Genomic DNA, 20,050 nt, shown 5'->3' with positions numbered 1-20,050 from the left:
TATTTATGGAAAATGTAATCCGTGGAAGCAGTATTTACTATGTCTGAGGCTTGAAAATGATAAACAAATGGGCCATAAGAAGGCTTATTTTATCGCGATATTTTCGTACCTCGTCATAAATACTCGCCAAAGCCTATTACCACGTAGACCTTAACACGCCCGTCTAATTCTGTGAGAAAACACACCTCAGATATTCATGCTCAGTGAAATAACTCCCCGGTATGACGCCGGAGAGTAAACAGGTCCCAATCCCCTTGGGTCGTATCCCACGTCCCTCTTCGAGCCTTTATTTCGACCTCGACGGACCTTGTCAGCGCTTGGCCAAATCCTCGCTCCACCCGCCATTGGTGGTTGCGGGGGAGGGGAGGAGGGCGAGGAGAAGGGGGCCACCCTCCCTCCCTCCCTCCGCCGCTCAGGGCGGCAATCTTTCACGTTCTGTCCTTTCAAGGGCCATCCGTTTATCTCTTCCGGCGATGGGGCAAACAGCCTTCCCTTTCACTACTTAATAATATCCCTGTATGTAGTATCCGGAGGGAAATAAGTCTCCGAAAGGGCAAAAATGAATTCACGCTCCATTCTACAGGCATTTTAAAATGCTTTATGCAAAGATTTCCCTGAAAAGGAAAATTCATCTTCTGTCAACGGATTTCCGATTGATACTTGCTCTTTAATATATTCATCCAAACCAATTTTCGCCTTGAATGGAAACCTTCTGCATTAAAGTTCAAAATTATGCTGCGTCAAAATTATAATTAGCAACAGTTTAATGTGGAAAATCTGAACTTCACCGTTTTATTAAATGTAGATTTTTGAGCTCTGTACAGGAAAAGGGAGGAGTTCCAATTTAATTCAATAAATATATATACATTTCTACCTATTTACACGACTCTGTACGATCACTTCATTTTTCCAATGCCTTATAGAAAGACACGTAAGAGGAATTTGTTGTTGATTTCGCAGTATCTCAGGCCTCACAACTTTCACTACAAACTGGAGAATTTTATCTTGGCGAAATTATCATAATTTAAACTAAATCCATGTTGAACTGATCGCAATTACTGCTAAATTATATATTTTTGCGAAAGTAATGACACCACTATGTTGAACAGAGAGTCACTGCAACCCTACTGATACTTGTTTTTTCCTGAAATTTGATTGGAAACCGCGAGATGGAAGAATTTATTTTTTATTTTCCTACTACTTTTTCACGTGAATACGAGGTTCCAGGAGTTTAAGTGACTTACCATTCATTTGATTCCCGTGCGAAGAAACGGAATAGCAACCATTTATAATAAGAACGAATGTGGCCAGAAGAATTACTCCCAAAAGGAATGAGGAATCACATACACTATATTTCAAAAGCTTTGAATGAATTACTATAACCTACAAGGGTGGCCCGAAATGAAATATCTGTCCAAGAACAAGAAACATCAGATTCATGAAAACATTTACATTTTATTCATCTTATTTTGAAGTTCAATCCTAACAAGTGAGAAATACAAATTTGACGAATTTCTACGCTTACAAAAAAATATACAGAAGAAAATACTGGTCGATATGATAGGTGCTGGCAGATGACTTTGAAATTTAATTAATTATTTGTAAATGAAATCAACCACAAACTATGCTTAATAAGCTCCAACCTACCCTCCATCATACTAATAATGATGGCGATCGACAGATAAAATCGTTGGCCAGAGATGCGATCTCACAAAGTGAAGCCAAATGAAATTCCTCCTAGAGATACCAAAGAGATATGGGTAAATGTGAGAAAACCTTTTGAAGCAAATACATACTTTACTCTCCTCGGACAACTCCGTGAATGCTAGGAAATGGAAGTGCCTCAGCAGTCTTGATGTCACGGGATTCCTTCCTCCTCCAGGCGGGCCCATAGCGCACACAAAATTCACATCCACAATGCTGCGGAACTCGCCGATTGTCTTGCGATCATACCATCCTATAAAAAATATCCCCTCAAATAAAGTGAATGACTCCGTAGTTTTCATAAGTATTGATAACTATTAAGATGATAGGAATATATTAAACGACCAGATATATTACTAACACATGCACAAAGCTCAGAAAAACTTAAATATTCCACTATTCTCCGTATCTTGAGCAAATTGAACGGCGAAAGAGTCGGTGGATTGTAGTTTAAACATTGCCAATATATGCGCAAGGACTTTTAAGTCATAAAACCACATTCATGTCAGTCTTGAGTTGGATGACCCAAGCCCAATACAAACGCCAACCGAAATTATATAATGCTACCGATGCGAATAAATAATGCAAATTTCCTGCCTGACATAACACAGAGCACGAGCGCCATTTAATAAAAGCTGATAGTAAAAAAAATGAAACTTTCATTTAATTTCATAAATGCGTAAAAATATTATTACAATTATTTGCTGAAATGTTTTGTACAAAAAGTCTTCACTAGGAAATATTATACTGATACTCAAAGCTTTATTATTATTATTCCATGAATTTTTCCACGTTTCTTATGAACGGGTTTCTTAATTAGGTTTCTTATAAGATGGGAGAGGGAAAGACGAGTTGATGAAAACCATTCTGAATGAAAACAGAACAGAAACGTAGAAACACCGTTTAAATATCATATTTTAACTTTATAATTTCTTAGAAAACAGCAACTTTTCTATGATTAGCCACCGTAACCCTAATCAAGGCGTTACAAAGTAACTGCGAAGATAAGGACATATTTTCGAGGTAATTGTGCAACTGCTACGTACTATCCAATTGCACGAAAATATATCAATTCTTTTATTTTTATCAGTAATAGAGATGGATGAAAATGAGTATTGCAAAAGAATTTATTTCGGACTCACGATAATATCGCACACCAGGTGGTTCTCATATTTTGGCCCAGTGGAGTGGAACAAATTCAACGGCATCTATTCGCAACGGATAATAATCATGAACCTTATTCACAGGACATAGGGCAGCTTTACCGTAGCCTTTCACTGCATATTTTTTCTTTTTTTATTAATGAGCATTCCACTACTACATTTGCTACTCCATCAAAGCTCGGGGATATTTTAATAGAACTACGGAATGTGTGTACAGCTCCGATATGAATATAGACCCGGTCTTTTATATCTTCATATAACTAATAGCAATATGAATGAGTAGTACATACCGCTCCGTCTCTTAATCACATTTGCGAATATGCCTCCAAAAACATTAATCAACCTGAAGGTTGGATTGTTTGGTGAAAATGTATGAGGGAGTATAAAAACTTATCCACGGCCCCAACTCCTGTTAAGAGCAGAGGGGAATATGTTCCGTCAACCTACCCACTCTCGGTACAATATCTCTCAAAGTTATTTACTATTGCATTACAATTTGAAATTAAATTAAAGTTTTTGTAAGGCTCGCAACCTTGGAGTTACCTCAGTCAACGAAGACAAAACCTGGCCTAACACTATTACGAGCCGAAAAGATGATTTTGCTTTCTCTGCGAAAAAACAGAAAGACAAAGGAATTTGCATAGATTCTGCAAAAAATAACGCGGTTGACTTTGGTATATTTACCGATCCTTTTTTACCAAAAAGTTAAGGAAGTTAAGCTTAAATGGCTCTCGACTACTAAGCTTTTATTTCTCCCTCATTTGGCGGGGGCAGAAGTACTAAGAAGAAATAGATTCATATATTTAAATGAATGAAATATATATAATGGAGAACACAAACTTGGCTCTCCGGACCGGATACTATCTGTATGCTTTGGGAATCTCTTCTATTGCTGGTCTACTATTGACAAACGTTCGAGACTTGGGACGCCGCTTCATTATAGGTGGAGCTCAAGGAATTTCATCCACTGGTGGGTATGTTTCATTAAGGTTTAATAATGGAATGTACGATACAAGGTTGTATACTTATGAGAATTTTCAATTCTGTAAATTAAGATCATAAAATAGACTTAAATGATATTATACGAGTATGTCCCTTAAACAATTTAAGAGCCGAAAAATCTGGGTGATGAGAGCTTGTCACAATGGCTCAGAACCATTAGATGAAAAATAGCTTTGACGCTTATTATTTTGGAAAATACCAACTGACATATTCTAAGTATATGTGCCACTCCCTTTTGCATTTAATTTGCATTAAGTGTCACGTTTACTGAGAGTCTTGTATTCCCGACTGTTATCCTGTGTGTGATCGAAAGGATTTTACACCACGAACTACTTTTAATTGCACAATTTCTTCATAAAATGGAAGTTCATTCTTCATGAGAAATCACGGGCGATCAATAATAGACAAACAGGAGCAATTTCATTAAGTTTGAAAAATTTTAATAGTTTATTGATTTTTAAAAGCTACTCGAGGAACCATAAGGTGGTCATTTTGCTAAGAAACAACGAAATGTGAGTTTGCTAAAAATGGTACTACACGGACTTCAGTAGAACATATTCATAATTTCCATATTTCAAGTAATACATGTAGGTATGTTGGAGAGTTAAATTTCAGTAATGCTAAGGAAAATACTTGAATGATCTGCTTGACTGAGACATTACCTCGGTTTCCACCAAAATGCTATTAAAATAACTTTTTGAGCTAAGAAGACTTTTACGTTAATATGAATATGGCCCATTAAATTTTAGAATTCACTACCCTTGTTCCACATCATTGGGTGCCAGTTTGCCAGATTTCTTTTTACTATTTTCATATGCACCTCGTAACTTCTAACCTAAACCGGTCGATTGGATGGCTGTAATGTTGTTGTCAAACGACTAGAATTTACGCGAGGCAATTCGAAAACCTTCGAGTCAATATGTTATTGAGTTTTATATCCTTAGAAAATATGTCTACGAATACCCTCCGTAAACTCCGAATTCTGACGCCAACGTTTTGAGAATGCACTTAATTCAGGACTGAACGTGACAAAACTCCAAAAGGTCCAAAGGAAAGAAATATTTTCCTCAATATATGATGTCGTGAAGGATAGTGGAGGTACTAAAAATAACAGACAATATTGGCTGATATAAGTTGGCGATACTGAGATTTAGGGGTAAAAACATTTCAAAGCCATTCAGTTTTTCATGTAAATCTTATTATTTTCATTGTCTAATCTAGAAATAGTTTTTTATCGCTCCAATGACAATGAATTATGTAATGTGCTAGATTTTGTAATGCCTTTTACATAGATTTTGTACGCCTGTATTGGTTTTTAAAAAGTTTTTTCATCCTAAAACCTAAGCTAGCTATTTTTCACTTTTTTTGGGCTCAGGAATTGAGAAATAATTAGTTTCATAGCCATCATCCCACGCGCTATTTCCTTTTGAAGTAAGAAAATTGAAAAATTGATATTATTTCAAATACCAGGTCCCCTTGGCCTAAATTCGCAAGCATATATATGCAGTTTTTTCGCTAACTTATGACTGCAATCAATTCCAACAGCATTGTAGTTAACTTAAGGTATATTTTATGACCCTTTTAATAATTTTAAATACATCTTTAAGAAAGTTTCCACCCTTCATAGTATAATAAAATCGTTTCAAGCAAATAAGAATTTTTCCAGGCAGTTCAATCCCATAAGTGATTGCTGTACATGGTTTTTATTTATGTGGTTACTTCCAAATCATGGTAAACCAGTTTCCTATTGGGACACTGGTTCCGCGTATCTCTTTAAGCAATCTTTTACTCAAATAAGCACAGTAATATCATCCCGTTTTTTGCCGGTATTTTATTAGTCTTATAGGTCCCCAACTCGAACAAGTTTGCATTGAAATAATGGAAAGATAAGGGCGAAAATATTAAAAATAAATAAATAAGCATTTAAAATTAATATAATATTACCTAAACAAATATACAAAATCGTGGCATAAATATCGAGAGAATATTCTTTTCTCCATTCTCGTTGATTGAAACATTTTTGAGGCTTTCTAAAGAGAGACCCTGCTTAATTAATTCCCAGAAGATTTTCATAACTTCCAATACCAATCAATGAAACATCATATTTACCTCTTAGCTATAATTTTTGTGAATCTGATATATAAAAATTCATCTTGAAAATTAATTTTCCTTTTTCACCAAAACGATCACATTATTTTTTCTCCTAAAATCGATTCCCGAAGAAAGAATGCATTTACACAGCACTAACTTAGTACATTTGCAATGCATGATAAGTGGAACATATAACTGATAAAGCTAAATATCCCTTAGTACCCAAACTATTGACTACAACCTTGACATGGCGGAAGGGCTTGTGCATAGTAATGACTCGTAGAGCTGTGCTGGGGTAGGCGCAATGATAGTTGGGACAACTATCATTGCGCCTACCAACTAGCCAGACGAGACGTAGTTCACGTAGCGTCCACTATTCAATGAGGCGGCTGTAAGGGTGTCTGACCACATCGAGGCGGCCACTGAGTATTGGTGTCACGATGAAACACTATAGAGGAAGGTAACAGGAAACCACCTCAAATATTTATTCCATGAATTGTGGTTCGCAAAAGTGTAGAAATGAGTCCAGGTAACTGTATTCGGCTACTGGACTAAGCGCGCTGGATTCGTGTGTCTACAGCGGGAGAGTCAGGCTTCTGCGGCCTTTATCACACGCAATTACCACATAAATCGAAAGCGGCAGCAGAAGGGACACAACAATGGACCGAATCACTTACGATGACGATGTTGAGGATAGGTAAATTATAGGCTATATAAAGTGAGAGATGGAGACAGGAAATAAAAATATTATTGGACAGTGCGTGAGATGGAATTATTGCTGGGGTTACCGAAGAGAAAGTTAAAAGTTATATAGGGAAGGGGAAGAGAGACAGTGAGGAGTGGAAATATCGTAGTATTGAACAAAACGGAAGGATAGGCCTGTTAAAGATAGAACAAGTGAGTGATAGAATATTATTAGTACAAGTTTAAGCCGAAAACAAGATCTTGGTAATTAGTCAGGTGTAGATGCCAACAAGATGCAATTGGGATAAATAATTGATTGGGTGTACGATCAATTAGAAGGAAGAAAATATTTGATAGTGATGGGGGACGGAGGAGCGTGACTGTAGGCAAAGGGAGGGATGGCAGTGAGGCAAGGGGCAACGGATATGGAACAAGGGATGACTGGGGAGAAAGCAATAGAATTCTACAGGTGGCAGATTTTAATCATAGGGAAGACTGAGTTTAAACACCACTATAGGCGTACGAGGGTTGTCTGAAAAGTTTCCAGTCTCAACATAAAGGTTGCAGCACTCTTCAGTAAAAGTCGGGGAATACGTTTGCGCAAGAGTTTAATGGTACTCACCAAAATGTCAATCATTTTGGACACTCAGCTGTGACCTAAAAATCGTTTTAGAGGGTCGTTGCGAGGGCTTTTGTGAAAAAAGAAAACAATGACTATCGAGTTGTCATTTAATATTTGTCTTTGAAAGGTAAAACGTCTACGCAAATTAATAACGAGTTGAAAGCCGTGTGCGGTAACTTTGGTACATCATGTACGACCGTGAAATTTTGGGCAGCTGAATTTGAACGTAATAGTGGCACCTAAGCTGATAATGAGCGTTCATGACGCTAAAAACTTAGATAACAACTGATAGCATCGATAAAGTTCACCAAGTGGAACTGGAGAACCGTCGCCTTAAGTTTGATTGATTTGATTGATGAGATTGTAGAGGTTATGGGTACATCTGAATAACGTTTTGTCATATATTGAATAAGGAGTTGGATATACCTGTATGTAAGTTATCCGCCCATTGTGTTTGCTCATTTTGGACCAAAAATGCATTCGGGTGAACATTCCCAAGGCCCTGATGGATGGGTTTAATCGAAGCGAGTCATTTTTTTTGCGTCGATTCATAACTTGAGATAAAACTTGGATCCGCTACTAAAATCCTGCATTAAAAGAACAGTCAAAACAGTAACCTGTAAAGGGTAAACCTCCTCCAAAAAAGGCGAAGATGGTCTCAAAGGCCGGGAAGGTGATGGAATGGAATTCATGAGTGTTTTTGGGATATTCATGGAATTGTATTGATCGTTTTTCTTCAAAATTTTAAAGCAATACAGAACAGAATTACGCACCATTACTTGACGAGATGATGGCATTATTCCGAAAATTGCAAAAAATAACTGCGTATGAAGAAGAGGAAAGTGCTTTTTCATGAGGAAAAAACATCTGCTCACATTTTGGCGGTCGGCATGGCTAAAATTCACGAATTGCACTTACACTTGGTGGACCTTTCTTCAGTGATTATTTCAGGAAAATTGTAAGCAGTGTATCATCGTGTACCAATTGGCCATTATTGCAACTTCCAATACGGTCTATTGGTACCTATTCTGACTGGTGAAAAGTCTCTAATCTATATAGTGTGTAATATTCATGAATTATTTTTACACTAACTGGGAGATAAAAATATAATTTCGCAAAATTACTCTACATTTATTGTATCCCAAAAATTACTTTTTGCCTGAGGACCATGATGCCTATGTCAGCATGAGAAAGGTAGTCATAATAAGTCCAATCAACGATTACATATGCTGTTAACACTTAGAATTTTTTTGAGAAAATTTGTTTTATTCTCAAAATTATTAAACGTTATTTAAACTGTATTATATTGAAATGACATGAAATCGTTTGGCGAATATATGTCGTCGATATTTAATCGCAACTTTTCCCATGATAATCCTAATTTATTTCATCAAATGCGGTACAAACAAAAACTATCAGATATGAACTGAAAAAAAACCAAATCCTAACACTATTTTAAAGTTTTAAGCGAAAAAACCAGAGAGTTTTGGGTGTCGCTGTCAAACTACAATGGGATTATTTTACAATCCGACAATTTCTTGGGGAAGACGAAATATTAGAGCTGGATGAAAACCAGGTTTTTATGTGACCATGATTTTATTATTTCAAAAAGTGATGATTTTGGAAAAACACTTTCATAAATTTCGATATAGCAAACAAATGTTTATCACGAAAATACATATCACTGCAAGAGATAATCCAATTTTTAACTTTTCCTAGCAGATTACACTATTAGCTTCTACCAGATATTATGCTGGAATATTTTTTTAAGTATTGAGAAAGCTTTCATAATTTCATTACATCCTTTCACCAACCACTATCCGCGAATCTATTCCGACTTTCCGATGCCCATGCTGATTATGCGAACGGCTGAGAATGGGGCACTTGAATCAATCAAGAGGCCATATACTACCGCACTTGCAACTGTTCCACGGAAATCTATCTCTGCCGAATCAAGTTATTGGACTCAAAAAGGGAAATAAGACGTATAGAGTGAAGTGGAAATGGCCTTTACGGTGCTGCGTATCATATCGAAATCCTTGGATTTTAGCTGAACAATGGACCTCTCAAAATATTGAGCTGAAGATGAATACTAAAGTCCTTAGAGAGATGTCAAACCATTGATTTGTCACTCGAAGAATACTTGTGAAAGGAATGGCTACCATAAGGATCTCAATTAGATTTGACAAGAATAAGTCAATTAACAAGATTACTAATAAACTTTTACACTCAAAATTCCAAATTGGGCATAAAAATTGTGCCGAAACTTTCAAGAGTACATCGTGTTCGTTCTTTTTAACGAACTATATAAATAAATAACAAGAGAGGAAAGAAAGGAAAAGAACTAACGAATATTTCTGTAACTTAGTATCCAATGCGGGAATCTAAATTCGTAGGTCAAATCTTCTCAACGCTAAAATATTTTAAACAAAAGTTACGTGATTGCGTCTGATATTGTTCAAGTTTTTCCCACAAAATTTGTACATATTGTCGTGTGGGCCACTAATTTCGTCTAAAATTCATGAAAAATAATTTAAGTAAACTCCAAAGGGTACTACTAAAATGGTAAAAAATAAAGAAAAATAAGTTCGCAAAATGTAACAAAGACCGTTTCACATTAACACCGTATTAGCGTTAAACTACTGAAAACCAGAATTTCTTTTAAGTAGCATTAATGCACCCCGTAGAGGCAATTTTTCAACCGAAAACCATAAATATCACCGTCCAGAGACGATATAGCAACCCACCGCGTAGAGAATTCAATATATTACGATTCCGTTCGGACACTTTAAAAGAATAATAACCAAAGAGAGTTGATAATGTAGATTTACTCAAACCGAGAAACCAACTGGGTAATGTTTGTCGTACGATAGGGGCAAGGATAATATATTTCCATGATTCCCTCAGGAGAGAATTGAAAAAAAAACGGTGCGATTCAATGAAGTTTAAGCAATCCCGTCCGAAACCTTACCTTGGGGAATTCTCCATCCCCCTTTCAAATAGTACGAGAAAATGGTGAAGGAAGGAAGTTGAAGGGAACAGCTATAAATTTCAGCATTCTCTCCAGTGTTCGCAAAGGATCGAGGCAACGAGAGGGGAGAAGTGGATGAATGGGAAGAGAAGGTGAGATTCCAAGGGAACTGGGACGAGAAAGCTTCTTAAACGTTTTTGAAACGTAATTTGTGAGCAAAAGACCATATGCAGCGAGTAATGAACAAAATTTTGGATGTAAATTTAGAGATAGAAACATATAGTCTCAGATCCGTAAATGGCTACATAAAAAGTTGCAGATTAGATTCATTATCAAGTAGATATGCACGTATTATTCACCTAAAATAATAAATTACACTGAATTAAAATTACTAGAATTAATGTAAGGTAAATGATGTAAGGATTACAAATAATTACTGTACCCGTCATATAGTTTAATAGTAATTCGACAGGAGTCTCATATTTCTATAAATCTGGGCATGAAAATGCTTGGAGTGGAAAACTGTAAAATTTCTACATTCGTATTCTATGCATCAAAATCGTAAAGGTGTCACGAATTTCATGATAAATAATTTCCCTCTTAGTATAATATCTTGCCAAGCAACAAATTCTATTGAAGAAATAAAACTGCCAAGCTCCAATCCATTTCCGAGGTTCTCCCTTTAGTGAATGGATTTTTGTCTTCCAGGATGTGTCTGTTACCAGCAACCACAACCGCTGCACCACGAAAACCATTTATCACGATTGAAAAAGGTGCTCAAATTCGAACTCCGTAACAAATTGACGGAAAAGTTCGCCGAAGAAAATTTATTCGAAAAACCAAGAGCGTAGCTGCGTGAGAAAGTAAGTCCGCGTCAAACGAGACCCTGAAGTAAAATACACGTAGCTGTGGTCCAAATGGCAGAGATGATTTAATGGCACTATGTGGGGTGGTAAACGAGACTTAAAAGAAGAATGTGTGCTGTGGTGCCTGGATTTTTAGAAGAAAGCATTTTTTACGACTTGCTTCTTTCACGTTATTTTTTAAATAGGAGTTAGGATAGTACGCTATGGCTGAGAAGAACCTCCAAGTGACTAACACTCAAGAGCGTACAACTCAAAGGCAATTTTTCTTTGCTATTTGCATTGCTCCTAAGTTATATTAGATTTTTTCTTTGAACATATAACTGCCACCCTTAATTGGAAGAATCATAAGTATTAGTGAATATAATTTAATAAAACAATACGCTTCAAATTCTTCTCCAGGTCTTAGAATTCCAAGAGACAATCTTACCACTAAATCCAAAAACGCTCTGCTGAAAGAATGTATTTTTTTAGTGCTTGTCTTTAATCAGTTTGCCTTATAATGTACTGTTTTCTCAATTAAAGGATAAACAAATTTATTTACGGACGCTTTTTTTATCACCTGGCATTCAGAGCTAAGCGTTAAGTTTGAAAAAATACGTTTTTGAAAATATAATACTCAGCTTTTCAATCCAATGTCCGGTTTCATGTGGCCCTTCTTTATTACGGGTAATTTTAGGTCCCGTATGCTTTGATGGTAAAACTCATTTTATAGGTTTATTTGATAAACGCTTTTGCCAACGCGGTGTCTGTTATGCACATTTTTGTTTTACTTTTCCATCTCTCATATGCATTAGAAATCAAAATCTAGTCAGTCGAGTCAGATACGATATTATTTTGAAGGAGTTTCATTTTGGTTGCTCAGGTTTAAGTTTAATGTTTTCACAGAATAGCTTGCAGACAACTAGGCATTTTTGATCCTCATCAGACATATCCAAAGAATGTATTTCTCCATATATTTTATATCCCTAGTCGAAAATTAACCATATCAACATAGAAATAGTTATAACCATATTTTTAACTCGCTAAGCACACACTTCATGACCAAACAAAGTAATTTCTTAATGTTCTTTTTGTGTAAATAAAGTATCAATAACGTCAGGAATGTCCAATTTGCCAATATTAACTTTTCACAAAGCTAACCATCTTCGCAAAGTTATCTTTTGCCAGAATTCTACCAGAAATAATATGGGAATATCCTTTACTTTTGATATATGCATGTGCAATCATCATTTACTCTTTTTCATCTAAAACAAATCCATTTAATTTACTAGTAAATTATTTTTTAGGAAAATTTTAATATGTATGAACCCACTCCTCGGATATTTATACTTATGCACAACGAATTATTAATTCCTGTAATCCTTATTACTCATATGACAACTATATAAGCTTTGTGGCAAGGAGATGATACTTCGTCTTTAACTTAATCCAATATGAAATTGATCTTGATTGAACTTTGCAAAATTTATGATAACTGATTGAATGTTGCAGTTAACAATTTACAAGATAATTTAAATTGGTAAATGAACACTGATATGGCGCATTACAGAAAGTATTGAAAACCAAATGTTACAGGCTATATTTGGGAAAAGAAAATAATTATCTATCGTTACAAAAATTACCTTACTCTAATACAGATATATAGTATTATCTAGACCACTGAAATATAAACTGAGACAGCATGGATGGTGCTTTCTTTCTTAATTATCAGGGACACATTTACCTTGAGACGCATCATCCTAGGACTTATCATGAATTTTAACAAATGATGGTCGACTGGCATCACATGCTCCCAAAACTAATGATTCACTGCGAAAAATGAATACACCGGTAATGCGAAGGTATTAAAGAAGACCCTTCAAATTTATAGGAGACTGTGCGGCATGCTTGGGAAGATGAGGCATGCATTAATTTTCTTTAGAGGGGATCGTTTAAATTTCATTAACCAGGTTCTTTCTAAAAGTCCCACAGGCATCAGAGAAGATGTGAGACTACACTTCAGTACAGCACTTCTTTTCATGGAATGAAGAGGTCAAGACATAAGCAACAATTTAAAGAAAATGATGTATTCTACAGAATGAATAAGACACTATGGAATAAAAAATTTACATGAAAACTCTTGGAAAATTAAGAGTAACTTTTAGGGCGGAAGACAGAATTAAAATCGGTCGAATTGTATCGCGATTTTATTAAATCATATAATAAACCATATAATTAATCATATAATAAATCATATATTCTCTGATTCTAAGTGTACAGATTTCATATACGCTGATTTTTGGCGGCACTAATAGTCAATTTTTCACATTTAACTAGCTTTATAGCCAAAACAAGCCACCCGAAATTTAATCAATTGCTACAATACTGCATGTTTTGATAATATATAAACAATTACGTCCTAGGTTGAAGCAAGCATTTTGCTAAAATATTAAAAAATATTACGCCATTAAATCAATGTATCATTGGATCAATGCGACTAAATTACACCAAGCTACCTACGCGTTAACTTGGTTTCATACCACGTGGGCAAATTGAGCAGAATATAACGAGCTCAATCTGCTTTTTAAAGTACATTTCATTCTTTCTCTCCTATTTACACACTTGCTATAAATATAAATGTTTGTTAGGAAGTCCGACATTCGGAATGAGGAATATTCTTCATACACAGTTAATACATGTATATAAAGAAAATTTTGGTTCCTCCGTACAAATATTTTCCATTAGAATTTCATTCAACTATTTGTAAATGTAAAATAATGAATATCGAAATGAGCACTTGTAATAAAATTAGGATATTAGGCTTGAATCCTCAGGGCCTGGAGTCTTAAAAGCAACCACCAGAAAAACATTAGACTTCACCTGTATGTATCCCACCGTAAGCCGTGGAAAATACAATAGCATGCAATTCTAAATTTTCGGGATTCGTATGCATGAATCGTCGCATGTGAACATGATACTACAGTTATACGTGAACGATTCCAATTTTTTTTCTTTATTAGTAAGTTTAAAGATTATTCTAGCTTTCTTGAAAACATTACGGATAAGTGTATGATAAAACTGCGCAAGCTGAAATTACCATAAAAAGAAGGTATAATAATACGTGCGGGGAATTATCTTAATTACCAATATTCAAAATTAAATCTCAGAGTGTACAAAATATTTTTAGTGTAACTTCAAAGAATTTTAACATATGACCGGTACTTGAATCACTGGCATTATACCGAGCGTAAGATCAAATTCAATTGACAATAACATTTTCACATCGTATTAACAAACTACCGCCACATCTCACCTGAATCTGTTGAATAGCTTGTTTTAGAGTTCAGGATCAAAATTATTCGAAAGAGCTGCCTGGCTATCTAACTATAGATGTTCAATAAGATACGTTATACAAGAGGAATTTTATTAATGATATATAATTAATTTATAATCAAAATATATACGATTAACGTTCCTTGGAGTTTTGCCAAGACACCTTGTTCAGAGACATTCGTGGAAGAAATGGGATTTCGATTAGCGCGTGGGAGAGGACGCTGTTCATTGGGGTTAGGACCAGGGCGAAGTCTATAAATTTCGTATGAGAACAGAAGTGAGTGTTTAGGGCTGAGGGTCGTTCGTATAAACCGGAGACAAGAGGTGGAATTTATTTGTTGATTATTAAGCCCGATTTGTGAACGTTTTGGTTTCGTATTGCTCGGGTATTTCAAGGGTGCCCGTTTTAATATAGCCAGATAGAAAGGGAGTATTTTTACCTTTCGTGTGCTCAAACACCACTTTAATATACTCTTTCCAAGAAAACTTTCATTGTTTCATGTAATCAAAACACTCTCATTTTCGAGACGATAGTAAAGCATTCGAAGGAGAGAAGTACAACGGATAAATAGCCATGAGCATGAGAATGTCGTGCCATGGACACAGGTTGAAATAATCGGCAATAACATAGTAATACTGTGTATTCTTACTAAATTAATTATATAATTTGAGCACGAAAAATACTGTGTGAAAATAAATTTTCTACTTTAAAAAAAGGAAATTGGGACGAATCAGAGCTAAATCAATCTTGAAATTATGCTTCCTAGCTAAAACGTTAATATGCGTGTTACTTTAAAAGCTTTCATCATATAAATAAATATTTATTATTAGTATGACTCACACCGTTAGAATTTCGCTGTCGGATGTCCGATGTTTTCCCAACAAAACCAAGGTCAAACCTTCTATTATGATCAAGAATAGCAGACAAATAAAATGAAACAGCAATTATTCACTATTTATTAAGAGCGGTATAATTTTGGAAATTCCGGTTCGCTTTATATGTACTATGAAAATATCCACCGAGTAAAATTTAAAACAGTTTCATAAGAATAGAAGAAACAAGTTCTGTCACATTGCATTAAAAAACCGTAAAATCATACCGCCCTATCTCTGAATACCTCTGAACATATGAACTACACTTCATGCTCTATTATCCTCATTTAAAATTCCACTCCTAATATCAGGTGCAGCACCATTTGTGCATAAAGTGGACTTAGATGAAATGCCATATGTTATTTTTTAGATCTTAGATGAATATAGAAGATTTTCACTACCCGGTAATAATATTAATCTTTCCATTTCCTTAATCCAATTAAAATATTTTAATTTGGTACAAAAGAGTATTGATTAAGAATATATTTGCAAAACAACCAGAATATGCGTTGGACAGCGATTGGATCAGTTGCCTTATGCAAATAAATGCCCATCAGTTAATCATTCCTTCCTGTCAACTTATTATTTATCCATGCAATCAATCAACAATGGGTGATAATTTCGTGAAAAGAACTGATCTCTTGAAACGTAGAGAATAATAAGTGATTATCTTTACTTTAAATTACTAAAACGATTACGTATAATGCGTCAAAAAATGGAGCGATTTCAGCTTACACGACATTCAAAACGCTTTTTTCCTACCTTTAAAATCCATCCATTGTCTAATCAGCTCAATCGGCGGTTGAGCACCGAAGACTTCAAGAGCAGGCATGTTAAAATCGTCAATGAAGAATACTTGTTTCTTGCCGAGCAATGGACCAAACACTCCCTTTCTCCTTCTATCAAGTTTGGAGTCAATAAGATCCTGAAAAGCAATTAATCAAAAGGAATTAATATTGGGAAAATTAATCTCTATACTTAGTGTAGTCTTAGTTAACCCTCCAAAATTAAAAGCGAATATTACTAATTGGGCAGCAAATCTCAAGTGGAAATACATTCTAGGAAACAAATGTATATAGGAGAAGACAGCGGATAAATAAATTTTCAAAAAAAATATAAGAGAGCTGAGATCTATACCCGGAAACTCAATTTCCGGAACTCTAGATTTCCGGCCAATTATTGCTAAAAATAATTCACTTTCACTTCTTGTCTTTTTTATTATAATTCATGAAAATCAAAGAAAGTTATTTCAGGCTGAATAGCTTGCTGGAAAATTAATCTTTGCGAGAAATAAATCTTTACATTAAAAAGGCAGGCCCATTTTTTACTTTTGGTATGGCCCATGGTTTTGATCCGATGCTGACAACTTTATAAATATTTAATATTTTCGTTGATTTACAACCTCGGTCGGCATTAATTTATGTCTCTTACTTATATGAGAAGAATTTAATAATTCATTACCTGTGTCTGATTAGCGGATGTACGAGCGGAAAAAATGATGATGTCAGAGAGAAAGTTTTTTGGCAAGTCTGAAATTATTTTAGCCTTTGCCACTACCGTCTTTCCTGTCCCCGTGGGGCCAACACAAAGAGTAGGATATTCCCCTCCAATCAGCATTCCCAATAGTGTTGAACTCCTTACTGTGTCCATTGTGGGTACTTCGATATCTAACGGGTTAAAGAGAGCAAGGATAGTTACTAACATTTTATTTATTTGCATAAAAGCACTGTACACATTAATTAATGTTTATTTTAGATGTAAATCAATGTTATTTCTCATCATCAAATTACGTCAAAATATTATGGATACTAATAATGGCGCGTAAATAATTTATTGTTGACGACGAGGACATAGGTACTCTAGGGCGATTTCAGGTCACATTTTAAAATGTAGTCGTTCGATATTCGTGGATATCACCCATATTGGTCAGTTTATTTATTTGCGGTTAATGCATTTGGCCCTTGTTTAAAGGGAAAAGGGACATAGTAGTAATAAGGAGAATTGCCTTAGCGAAGGAAACATTTACAAGAAGATGATATGTCACTATGATTTGATGACAGGTTACATTGAGTAAATATGTGAATAAAAGACTAATAAATTGTTTATTACGGATTTGTACGCTTTATTAACGTGTAACCTGGCCTTTGAGGCAAGAGGTTGAGCGTATACATACCTTTTGAGATTTGTACGTAGCGGAGAATGGAAAAATAAAATGAACGAAGAAGGAAACAAATTTTGAAGTTATAAATACAGTGGTTCACGAAAGGAAGCTGCTGCGGGATATACGTAAACGGCATTGCGACGTCGAAGTCCGTGAAATAAGGGATAACGAGAACTTAGTGGTATAGAGGCAGAGAGAGACTACGTCTTTAACCAGCAAAAAAGAAGGCTGTTATTACGAGGAAATGAAGAAAGAAATACTGTACAATTAACATGAAACATTTTTTGTGATAAGTGAAGGTAAATAGTCATTAAAGAACATGCAAAACCTACCTTTAATGGGCAGATTGAATGCATTTTAATAAAATACTTTTTCTTCTCATCGCCTATAACTGTTGGCCAATTGTCTATAGAGTGAAACTAGTGTACATTTTATAGGTTAGTACAGTTTTTAATAAAATCAACTCTTTTGAAAAACAAGGGAAAAAGAGAAAAACGACTAAATAAAAAAATACTCCCGCCATTGCAGGAAATCACGTGGCTCTACATATTTTCTTGAACGCGTATTACATTGTATTATCACTTAAGCCACGGGCATGAGGAAATGTGTCTACACGTTTTACATGTAGTTCTTTAAGAAAATCTCCACATGCAAATGTTTACGGATGAACGAAAAAATATAAGCAACAAATTGCAGCCCTTAGTTGACCACATTTTATTAATTTTCGAATAAACGACCGTATGTTCGTGCACGAGGATGGATCAATTAGTCTCAGCATAAAATACATAAATCAGCTAAATAAGATAATTTGATTCCTAGAGCCTTGCTTTGCCATAGGAAATGCATAAAAAATGTCAATTCTCAAAATATAAAAAAACTACTAATAATGACATTATTTAATTATAACAACGCAATTAAATACGAAGAAATATTCACTGGATACGAAACTAAAAATACCCCACAGCTCTTAACAGCTGATAATTATAGACCGGTAAGCTTGACGTCAGTTTCATGCTATTAGAAAAGATAATTGCTGATTATCTCTGGGATTTGTGGGAGAGTGAAAATTGGCTGTACAGTCACCAATATGGTTTAAGAAAAGAGAACTCTTGCGAAACTCAACTTTTAGAGTTCTGCCCAGAAATGTCCGACTCTATGAAAGTGGGAATATAAGTGGATGCTATAATAATCGACCAGTCAAAAGCCTTTGACAAAGTTAACCACGATCGCTTATTCCTTAAAATGGGCCAATTACCCCTACACACAGATGAAAGAGTAATCTCGTGGGTCAAAAATTTCATGTTAGGTCGAACACAAAGGGTCAAATTGGTGATAAGTGTATTCTAAAAAAACGAGGGTAACATCGGGAGTCCCAAAAGGTAGAGTACTTGGCTCGCTCTTGTTTTAAATCTATATAAATGATCTCCCGGAAAAAATTAAGTCTCAGATAATACTTTTTGCGGAAGACTGCAGTATCTACAGGAAATGAGAATTAAAGCGACCGCGTAGTTCTATGAAGGGACGGTAATAAAATGGCGGATCGAGTAGCTACTAACTGGATGGATATTAATGTTAGTAAACGCAAACCCATCAATTATAGTAACAAGGTAAATGGAACAAATAGGGACAACAAATTCTCAGAAAATGTCATTCCTAGAGGTGATAGCTGTAAATAATTAGGTGTACAGGTACTCTACCTGTATATTTAACCAAGGATTTGGAGTGGGGGCTGAACATGGAATACATTGTTAAGAAAGCTTTCAAAAATCTGCATTGCATCAAAAGGAAGGAAGGTGATGAGTCAAATGAAAGCAGAAAATGAGAGTCAAAACTCTCCATTACCTTCCGATAAAACAGGACATTTATTTTTCAGTAATGTCGGACAGTTAAGCCGCGGGAGTTATTTCCTTCCTCCAATTAATTCGAATAAGTAACCAAGGCGCTGCAACCACCATAATCTAACGTACGCTTGATTTGAAGGAATAAAATATGAACAAGTTTCGGGCCAGCGCAAGTTTTAACCCATACAAGGTCGGTCCCTAAAGTAGTAGGACAGTATCAATTAAAAAATGTTTTGCCAGAATTGATACATTTGCTCAAATGCCTTCGAAGTAGCACCTATGTGCGCGCACACACCGCTACCAGCGGGTTTTCCATGCCTCGTACGCTTTCTGGAAGACGGCACTCGGAGTACTGCCAAGACCTCTCGTCGTCTTGTTGCAACGCCTCCACCGAGCCGTGGTGACGTTCTTCCAAAACGGATTTGAGGCGGAAGAAGAGGAAGAAGTGTTTTGAGACAGGAAACATTTGGATGATCACTCACATGATCGAGCAGCTTATGGCATATCGGCGTGGGAGTTTCCTTTTGTTCGACCGAGAGTACTCACGGCACCAACTACTTCGTACACACCTTTCGCATGCCCATGTTTTCGGCCACAAGTCGATGCATATCACTTTTAGTGATGCCAAGTTCACCATAAATCATGCAAAAACTTAATCTCTCTCCAACAAATCCTTTACTCTTGCAAGAATTTCGTCTCTTTTTGAGGTCGAAAGGCGTCCTGAACGTTCGGAGTCTTTAACATCTTCTCTACCCTTCGG

The 20,050-nt window shown here is 35.6% G+C and overlaps 1 protein-coding gene across 1 annotated transcript in view; it reads right to left on the bottom strand.

Annotated features, from left to right (window-relative positions):
- LOC139697949 (dynein axonemal heavy chain 1-like) overlaps positions 1-20,050 on the bottom strand; it is a 500,497-nt gene that overhangs the window by 227,960 nt on the left and 252,487 nt on the right. The window contains exons 38-40 of the mRNA XM_071596807.1: positions 16,750-16,955; positions 16,051-16,213; positions 1,797-1,957 (exon numbers count right to left, since the gene is read on the bottom strand). Coding sequence (XP_071452908.1) covers positions 1,797-1,957; positions 16,051-16,213; positions 16,750-16,955 — 530 coding nt within the window. The remainder of the gene's footprint in view (positions 1-1,796; positions 1,958-16,050; positions 16,214-16,749; positions 16,956-20,050) is intronic.

This window comes from Hetaerina americana, unplaced genomic scaffold (assembly GCF_022747635.1).
Source record: "Hetaerina americana unplaced genomic scaffold, ioHetAmer1.1.p SCAF_8, whole genome shotgun sequence".
NCBI classification, from domain to species: domain Eukaryota; kingdom Metazoa; phylum Arthropoda; class Insecta; order Odonata; family Calopterygidae; genus Hetaerina; species Hetaerina americana.
The sequence above is the reverse complement of the archived record's forward strand: the minus strand, read 5'-3'. Positions and strand labels throughout refer to the sequence as shown.